The following is a 9,980-nucleotide window of genomic DNA, read 5'->3' as shown; positions in this document are numbered from 1 at the left end:
CCAATGAAATGTCAAAGGTTTCTATGGAATCAGGAAAACTTTTACGTGTTTGTTTGTAACGAATCACAAGCCACGGTTCTGCACGTGTGCCGCGGACCACCCCCACCTCCCGCGCGCGAACACACCTCACGTCAAATTCATGTACATCGTCTTTGTTTTAACATGAGCTACAGTAGCTGCTTGACAGTTCTTCAAAACTCTGTTATAACCTGAAGCTCCTGCCGCGTGTGGGAGGAGCTTCCTTCAAAAACTTCTCTCAACTTCATCATAGAGGAAATATTAAGTTTTCTTTAACTTTAAGAGTTGAATGAAACCATTGGTACATGTCTCCATTCTGGGTTCAGAGAATCTCCCAGTTAAAGTGTTAGTAATGGCCTGGGACAAAGCTAAAATAAGTATCCAGATATATTCCATATGTTCTAATGTATCAAAAATAACAAATAATTACCGTTGACAAACGCAGGTTTTTGTAAAATTTGACAAATTAAACGACAAATCACACTCGTATTTCACCCTGCTTCAGAAACGGCTCGATTTGGGTCACGTGACGCGTTGACGTCATATGAGTGAGACAGCGCCAGCAGCAGAATGCAGGCGGACCCAGGGTGTCTGCAGATACATGTATGTGTGTGCGCTGCGGCAAAGTTGAATTCTATAAACATCGGTGTTATGGTCCGACGGAGTATTAGGGCCACCAAAAAAATAAATAAAATTATGATTTTTAAAGTCGTAAATTTACGAGATTTACAATCGAAATGAGCCTATTGTGAATGAACACTGTGAGCAGAACCAGACCGACTAAACTGTGAAAAGCTTCTGATTTCAACAGGTAAACTGAATGTTTAAAACATTGCACATGTTTGGAAGTTTCTTTGTTTGATTTGCAGTTTATTAATCATTGATGGTGGCTTGCAGGATCTCTGCAGATCCGTTGATGAAACCATCGACACTCGCAGCGGTCCACCAGTCATTTCTTCCTCCGTGAAAGATCAGATCTCATTCATTTCTGTGTGATGCTTTCATCTGAAGAGGAATCGTTTTCGGAATTTTCAGTGTACTTAGCTAACGTGACAGACTGTTGTCATCCCCTGTTGTTGTTGTGTGTTGAAACGGGACGATTCATGTGGAGAACGGGGCGTACGGAGCACTGTTTACATTCTCCTTTGGTTTCTGCGCATGTCAGAGACGTGCAGTAAGGTGGTTAAAGAGCTTCCGGGTATATGAATAAAGTGATTAAATAAATAAATAAATAAATAAATAATGATAAAGTGGCGGACGGTCCTGCAAACATGTCTCTAAGCTCTTTATTTTGCATATGAAACTCTGCATTACCGACCCGGATAGTCAGCGTCATTGATGATTTGATTTAGAGTCGCCAAAAGGTTCCAATCTGTAAATAAAGCTTCACGAGATGCTCCACGTCTTCCAGCTTCGAGCATGGCTCTGATAAACGGACAGCTTTCGGTTTCATCGGCATTCTCAGCGTCACTGTCGGTGTAATTGCCAGATTGTGAGCTCTTACTTTCCGCGCTGCCGGCTCAAATTGATAGGGCTTTACAGTCCTCAAACCACAAACACCTGGCGCCTCTGAATCAGCGTCACTTTCAGAACAAATGTTTCCACAATCTGAGTCTGAAGACAGAATTGTGGACCTTGAAATATCGCTGACATCACTAGCTCCGACACGCTAAGGAGAAGCCATCTTGCTATGTTGACCCCTCTGACGTCACACTCACCATGTGACCAAAACGGAGCTTTTCACCCGGAAGAGAATTTTTGGCCGCAAAAATGCCATTTTATTTCAATATTTCTTTCTCAAAATACGCCAAAACATTTGGAAATGGTAAATATAAGGCGAAATACAGTTAACACCGAAAATGACCCACAACCCCATTACTAACCCTTTAAGAGCAGCAGCTGTCCCGCACAGGAGAAAGCCGCTACTCCGTAACAGGGACGTGCTATCAGGGGATGATTGTATGGCAAGCCAAAGGTATCATAAATCGCCAGGAAAAGCAGGTACGGCAGTGTAATAAAATATTTAAATGTTCCCACAGTTAGTTTCAATAAAAAAATTAATACCAAAAAATAATCTAAGTTTATTATTAACTGTTTTATTAATTATTTAATTTGGACATTAGAGGGCTGGGACGAGAAAATCTTCATTTTGGGGGAACTCCAGATAGATTTGGTATTTTTAACACTATTTTGAAGCATTCTCTTCTCTCAGTTTTTGTAGATTTGGTCTAAAGACATGTACATGTGATCAGAAACGACGGTTTAGCATGGCTTTTATCTTGCTGTAGTTTTTTTTACTTTTTACTGATCCAAAAAAGGATCCAAACCTTGACCCTAAAGCCGTGACACAATCCGAACAGTGAGTTTTGTGATCCGTTACACTCCTAGTCTCTACTTACAGTCTGTGGGGCAGAAAGGGAGAAGAGCCGGAGCGAAGGGAGATCTGCAGGAGGACCTGATCCTTCTTCACCAGCTCTCCGGTCCACACAGTGAACTGGCAGGACTCTGACAGCAAGAGACAGACAGGACAGCTGGTTTGGTGTGACGTCGACACTTTGGAAGAGCCGGTCTGAGCGGACAGGAAACACTCACCATCCGTCCTGCCTGTGGGGCGACTGATCGACCTGCTTGAACATCACACAGACATGTCACAGACCCACAATGAAGCTCATTCATGCAGATATTTCCATCATAGCAACACAATTCAGAATTGTGACTCCACTGTTCAAGAATGACTTAGGAAAGCAGAGACTCGTTTCACTCTGCTGGTTCATTCAGGCTTTCTGCCTTTTCACAGTCTGGATGTTTTTTCTGGATCTCTGTACCTGCCAGGGGCCAAAGGTTTGCTGGGAGCTGGAGCATCTTTTCCTTTGACCTGGAAGAAGACCACGGCGTACGGACAGACGTGGCGAGGTCGAGGTCGCAGTTCGTCAAAGGAGTATTCATAAAAGTAATGCTGAGGAGACGGAAGCATGAACGGAAGCTGAGTTTTTAGCGTGTTGACTACGCAGTCAACGCAGTGCATGAGTCAAACATGATTCTGATGAATGTTTTTCATACTTGGACCCGATCTGGGTTTTTTAATGGAACCAAACTGCTGTTCCTGCAGTCGATCTCACCTGTGTGAGCTCAAAGGCGCGATAACAGGTGAGTGAGGTGACTTTGCTGGCATTCTTTGCGAGGTGGGCGTCAAAGCGAGGCGTCGGGTCCAGGAGATTCTTCATGTTTTCATAGATACTCTTCACTTTTCCCTGAAAACGAAAACAAAGCTCATTCAGATGAGGTTCATCCCAACTTTTCTTATCAGACAGGTGGAAGATGCAGCTTCCTGAGGAAGACTGCCACCGGAGGGAGACTTTATCTCCATCCTTCCACTCGTCTGAAAGTAAAACAATAAAGCAGGGTTTTTCCTGCATAGAATTTGGTGGCGGCCGCCACCACCTAATTTACGAGCGCCACCAGCTCCTGCCGTTTAATCAAACATATGTTCAAGTGTTCTCAAGCCGCGATCTTTCAATCATTTGTAACTGCAGTTACATTCGCCCACCAGTAAGGGCGAGTGGCGCTGTGTCCAAATTAGCGCATTATTTATTAATTCAGACCCCCATGAGCGCTTTCTGCTCCTGCCCACTCGTGTTTGTCTTCCGTGAGCAGAAAAAAATCCTCGTGCGCGAGAGACTGTCTACATCCGTGTGCGTGAGCTGCTCCCTCGGGCACAAGTGATGAGTGCGAGTTAGCAGAATCTCTGTGAGCGCGCGCACGTACATCCCTGTACGCCCAAGTGTCAAAAGTCCTTTTTCACTCGCCATAGGAGAATGTCTCTGCGAGCCAGAATCCCCGAGAGCGCACATGACCAAAATGTTGCACACACACGCTCACTGAGATTCTCAGTGAAAAGTTTAATTTAACTTTTTCATTTTAGATTTAATTTGGATATTGGGGTAAGGGGCGATGGGGAAAATGACATAGTCAGCATTATTTTCTCTCAGTTTTTGTAGATTTGATCTCCAGACATGTAAATGTAGTGAGAAACTACATGTTTTGTGATCCGTTACACCCCTAGCGAGTATTGGTTCTTCTATAACCGTGTATATCTAGCTAGACGTAATAAATATTTATTCCAACCTGAATCATGTTAGTCAATGTATTAGTTTTACAGGTATGGAAAATCTTAAAATAAGCAACTGTTTTTTCAAAAAGGGAAGAGGAAAATCCTGACTGGTGGAGTGTAGTCACATTAAACTGGATGTCTGTTGTAAAGTTACAATTGATGGTCCTAAGCAAGAGGTCTTTGACTACCAAGAGTGTCTGAAAAGGTTTTATAAGATGAAACATTGATGAGTCAAATGTTCTGCCACAGGCTGTTCACTGTGCAAATGAGTAGCTGAGAAGTAATGAGTCCATGTTTGTTGTTCAATCCCATGTTCAGTAAATGTCCACGAATCTGATAGTTTCCATGAGGTGTTAAACTTGAAATGAAATATTACTAATTTGTCCTTTTTTATTTATGTAAATATACCTGCTAAAAAAGTCCACTTGTAATACATTTGCTCGGGAGGAAAAACCCTGCAATAAAGACAAGAAGAAGTTCTCCTCATGGGAGAAGTCATTGGATCTTCACAGACGGAGTTTGATGAGGGAAGCAATCCACAAACAGATGGAGAACTCTTCAGCTGTTCAGGAGCTGTTTCTACATTTAACTATGAATCCCATCATGCAAATCTGCAGGAGGTGATTCACTTATCGCCACAGAATTCAGGTAAATAAATAAAAAAAACTAAATCTGAGATTACAAACAAGAAAAAAAACTAAGAAAAAAAAACTAAGAATGTGTTGACATGAAAACAGACATGCAGACATGCAACTCCATTAGAAACAAACCATGTCTGAATGCTCAACAGAACAAAAGGTTTCTGGTTTTTAGAAAAAAGTCACCATGGAAACGCATTTTAAATCTTTGCTGCAGTCACCTCAGCTCAGACGGAGAAAGACCCCTGAGACCTCATTTACCTTCATCACTTTGAAGATGATGATCTCTCCTGAAGCTCCGGACGTTAAAGGACTCGTCTGGAGCAGATCCGAGTACTTGGACAGATACACACCTAAAAGACACACATCAGCTGTTAGAAAGGTTCAGGGGGGGAGTTGATGCAATCTGAGCTCCACAGAGGAGATCTGAACAGATGGATTTGTTATTAAAGGACTGTCTGAACATCAAAACCAGGGTTTCCTCCAATAAAATTGTTTTGGAAATCTAACTTTTTTTATGAGTATTTTGATTTTTGCTGACGTCTCCAGACAGAGCTGTAATTGAACTATTTTAATTTATTTTTCATATATAAATTTCAGTCAAATACTCAGAGAGAGCATCATTTCCATCACACCACAAAATAAAACAGATGTTTTAAACACAAATGGGGTTTTGGATTTTCAATAGCTTAAATTTTTACTCTTTGTTGGGATCAAATCAATTATTTTCCTAAAGTTTTCAAACAAGTTTGATTTTAGTTTGTTCTTGATCAGAAATAATCTTTTTTTAAGTATTTTTATGATACAAAAACATGAAAGTTTTTATAACACTGATGTCATGTTTTCCATCCCAGCAAACATCAGGATGGAACGACTGTTAAAGAATATAAATGTGTGCCTGTGTGCAGTTGAGGTTAAATAAACTCAAAATGTAACAGATTTTAACAAAACGCAGGGAGTGTTTGGAACACCTTCATGTTCTCCTGGTTCCTCCAGTTGATTCTGGCGAGTGCTTCCACTGAGCGGTTTGTTTCATGGCTCATGAACGTTAGTGTCATTGCGTCATTGTAGTGCGACGACTAGAAAAGCAACAGCAATGGAGGTCATCCAGCAGTTCATCTTTTTCTTGCTTCACTTTCTGTATGATTGCAGGCGGCCGAGATGAATACTGCTGTAAATGCTCTCAAACGTTAGCTTAGATTAGCGCTGTATTGGTGCTTTCTAATGTTGTCATCCCTTTCTGCCAATCAGCAGGTGGCTACAGTGCCCAACCGTTCTGTTACATGTTCCTATGGACCTACAACTGAAGGGGAACCCCTAAGAGGTACGGGTCAGTACCGTTTAACGGACCCATTTTACAATGAAAACGCGAAGAATACTGGACCAGACCACTCAATGGAAACAAGCCTTAAAAGCTCTTCAGGACTTTTGTTTTTTTCATGCATGTGTGAATAAAAGGGAAAAAGAAAAACCACTCAAGTGTTTTTGTTTGTGTGAATCTGTGTAATAATGATAACGTTGACAGAACAGGGAAAAGATCTACTGCAGATCCAGAAGATTCCATGATCTTTTACAAAGAAAAAAACATGCCTTATAGGTTAATTGATGACTCTAAATTGCCCCTAGGTATGTATGTGAGTGTGATTGAGGCCCTGTGACAGACTGGAGACCTGTCCAGGGTGAACCCCGCCTTCGCCCGTCAGCAGCTGGGATAGGCTCCGGCACCCCGCGACCCCGAAAGGGACAAAGCGGACAAGAAAATGAATGAATGAATGGACGATTCTTGTGGAAATCAAGGAAAACATGAAAACGGGCACAAACCTGACACAGCGTTTCTCTCCTTCTTAAGTTGTATTTTTTTATTTTATTTGATTGTTTTGCTAATGCGTCTTATGACATTTATTGTTTTAACAAATGTTTATACCCTGTATTTTTTGTTAAGCAGCTTGTGCTGGACAGCATGTTGATGAAAATAAAAACAAAGTAATTGGCTGGTTGCTACGTTGGGTTCTGAAGGAAAACTGAGGTTCTGTCAGAACCGAGCTACATCCCAGCATGTGGCCAGGAAGTTCTCTTTCAAAGTAAAACTGCTTTGATGAGCAAACCAGCTCCCAGATACACAAAGTTCTTAAAGAACATCTCGACTTTTCCAGCTGAGCTTCAGGAGTGGGCACACCTGGTGGTGGTCCTACCTTTACTGGGGTTCCCCAGAAGCGTGACGGCGCTGTGATCTACTGTCAGGCCCTTTTCGCAGAGGAAGGGCAGCTGATGAAAGAAGCAGATCTACAGTCATGTCTTAACGTCATCAGATCAACTGCTCGAGCAATCCAGAGAGCAGGACATTCTTTTCCACAGCAAAAGGATCAGATGTCTAAACCTACAAATAAAAACCAAAAGTAACTCCTCCCACTGATGGAAAGGAGCGTTTATTTTACCTCCTCAGAGTTTGCCAACAGGAAGCAGTAGCTCTCCTCCAGCTCCTTCTCTGTTCTCCCCTCAGCCTTCAACTCCTTCCTCTTTTCCACAAACTGAAACGAGAAACAGCTCAGCGGGTGATTATGAGGTTCCAGCCCAGTCGGCCTCCAGCTCCGACGCCATGACATCTTCAGAACCGCCAGCCCTGTTCCCGTCTCACCTCCTTCTCCAGCAGCTCGCTGTGCACGAGCCGAGGTCTGCTGTAGGTGAAGCAGCCGGCAGAGTTTTGGTCGATGTAGCTGGAGGTCAGGATGCTCTTCATGTCTTCATATTCTCTGGACTCCATGGAGACAAGCTGGAACAGAGCTGAAGGAAGGAGACCAAACTCAGACTGTTCAACAACATTCAGGAATAGATGCTTTTTTGGCATACATTTCAACTATAAAAAGTGGTGACTGTGGACTGCTTTTGAAGGAGGAAATGGCTTCACAGAGAAATGCAGAGAGGGACCAGAGGAAAACATGGGAGAAAAGGTTCTGCTGGGTCCCAGAACATTGGAGCTCATAGATTAACTGGAGGAGTCTCCTGTGAAGACCAAAGCTCAGAATCATCCAATCATCAGACATGTTAGACATGTTTAAATCTGTGATTTTTGCTCTGTAGGGGACGGGAACCATGAAAAGCCAGTGAGACCTTCTTCAGAACAACCCACAACATTCTCAGGAGACGGGGGAGCAGCTGGCAGTTTCACATTTGACTAAAGATCCTTTCTAAAGCACACAGAACTCAGTTCGGCTTTAGAACCACAGACACTTAAGAGTTAAAGTTGTGGGCCGTGAAGAAACTCCAATCTGGTTCAAACTGCTACAAACATGAAAGCTTGATGTACCCGTCACCAAAATAAAAGCATGAACATGTCAACAGCGTCAGATGTCACTGCAGTGATGCTCAAAAACTAAATTTACCCTGGAAAAATGATGATGCTTTTTATGAAGCACCAATGGCTTCTTCAAATTGAGAAGAAAACTCAGCTTTTTAAAACTGCTTTTAATCTTTGATTTTATTTCATACTTTGCATTTTCATTTTTAAATCAAATGCTTCTTACTACTGTTTTTTTTATGTAATTGGTTTTGTAAGCGTCTCCATGTCTTTTAAAAGCGTCATATAAATAAAATGTATTATTATTATTAAGAAAACTGATTATTTTCATAGACGGTTGCTCATCCGTTTGCATTAAAACCCTGTACGGTACTTTTGTACTGTCAAACTTCTGCCTTAAGATCCGTGTTTCAGATGAGACTATATTTTCGCGCTTTTCCTGTCACAACTCATCCAGAGTTTACACCACAGATCAGATTCCCAACAGAAAGGCTCGAATGGTTTTAAACGGGTGCCCAGAAGGGTCAAACAGAGGTCAGACTTCCTCTGTAGAGGCGATGAGACAAGCAGATGCTCTCAGAAACATCTCTCGGATGTAAACATGGAGGCGGTTCTTCCACACGTGAGACAGCACCTCTCTGCTCCTTTGTTTTCCTCGGGATGTGGAACTTCTTAGGCTCCATCGGCATGTGTCTCTGGTGCACCACCTGCGGCGCGGAGTTCCTCCGCTCCACCAGCCGGGCTGCGGCGCTCAGTCCACCCGCCGGAAGATGCGCTTCCCGGGGAAACGCTACGTTGACCGTCTCGCCATCATGCTGGCTAACGTTAGCTGCGAGGAACCCCGAGGACACCTTCCTCGTACGGCACGCCGCTCTCCGGACGATGCCGTCGTCCATGGCGGGATTCTAGCCACCACCCGACGAGTGTCCGAACAGTCACTCCGCCGCCGTGAGTCGGCTCGAGTCCCGCTTCACGCCGCCGTTACCCGCCGGTCCCGCAGCGCAAGAGAACAAATCGACTCGCAACCCTGCGCCATGCTTCCTGCGGGGCGGGCAGAGGTCTTCTTCACGGGGATTTAAGGGAGCTGGGTCAAACGCGCGTTTACTGCCATCTTCTGGGTCCGAGAGCGTCCTTCTGTTCTGCTATGAACAAAAAGAGAATCCGGAAACAACGGTTGGGAAACGGAATTAAGATGCAGGCCAAATCAAACGAGTTCCCGGGTTCTAAACCACCAAGAACCTCCGTGATGAGCCGTTCACTTGCATTTTAATAATAAAACAATAAAGTTAATCAAATCATCCGATCAAATAAAAGGTAAACTCTAGTATCGTCCTAATAAAAATGGCCTTAAACATGACCCCCCTGTTTGTGGTGTAATGGTATAACCCATAGATATATCTATGGTATAACCCATGACAACTGGGGAAATCTGAGAACGTGTTTTCAAAATAAAGGCATCTGCACACGATGCTTCCATTTAACACAATGATCCAAAATGCAAAATTCAACACGGACAGTATGAGATGGTCTCTGGAAAAATCAGGATTTAAGACAAAAAGCTACTCGTCAAATTGGCCCGAAGTTGAATTGAACAGAAAAAAAACACAAAGGAAACGGATTCTCACTGTAAAAGTTGGTGCTTGCTAAATCCCAATTATTTTTTTAGTTAAATGACTAAAGAATGAAAATCTTAAACTTATTTTTTTGCTAAGAAAAAAAACTTTTGAAAAATACAGTTTAATCCCCTGTTCTGTGAAGGTCTATCATGAAAGAGATTACCACAATGGATTATTCATTCTAAATTACAGATCGAATACAGTATCTTGTTAAATATAGGATTTTATGCAGTTTCTAACAGTTGTGTTTAAATGTTGGCAGAATTATGAGATCTAGATGATATTTTTTTATCTGAAACGTC

At 42.7% G+C, this 9,980-nt stretch overlaps 1 protein-coding gene across 1 annotated transcript in view; it reads right to left on the bottom strand.

The window, feature by feature from the left end:
- The window catches only part of tasora (transcription activation suppressor a), a gene marked incomplete in the record, with an annotated part of 57,296 nt that extends 47,868 nt beyond the window's left edge, over positions 1 to 9,428 (bottom strand). Inside the window, 9 exon segments of the mRNA XM_024281166.2 lie at positions 2,418 to 2,523; positions 2,611 to 2,645; positions 2,844 to 2,974; positions 3,138 to 3,269; positions 5,029 to 5,120; positions 6,960 to 7,032; positions 7,203 to 7,295; positions 7,403 to 7,548; positions 8,697 to 9,428. Of these exon segments, the coding sequence (XP_024136934.1) occupies positions 2,418 to 2,523; positions 2,611 to 2,645; positions 2,844 to 2,974; positions 3,138 to 3,269; positions 5,029 to 5,120; positions 6,960 to 7,032; positions 7,203 to 7,295; positions 7,403 to 7,548; positions 8,697 to 8,958 (1,070 nt within the window).
- Positions 9,429 to 9,980: the final 552 nt, after the last annotated feature.

This window comes from Oryzias melastigma, linkage group LG6, assembly GCF_002922805.2.
Source record: "Oryzias melastigma strain HK-1 linkage group LG6, ASM292280v2, whole genome shotgun sequence".
NCBI lineage: Eukaryota > Metazoa > Chordata > Actinopteri > Beloniformes > Adrianichthyidae > Oryzias > Oryzias melastigma.
This window is presented reverse-complemented; position numbering and strand designations above follow the sequence as displayed.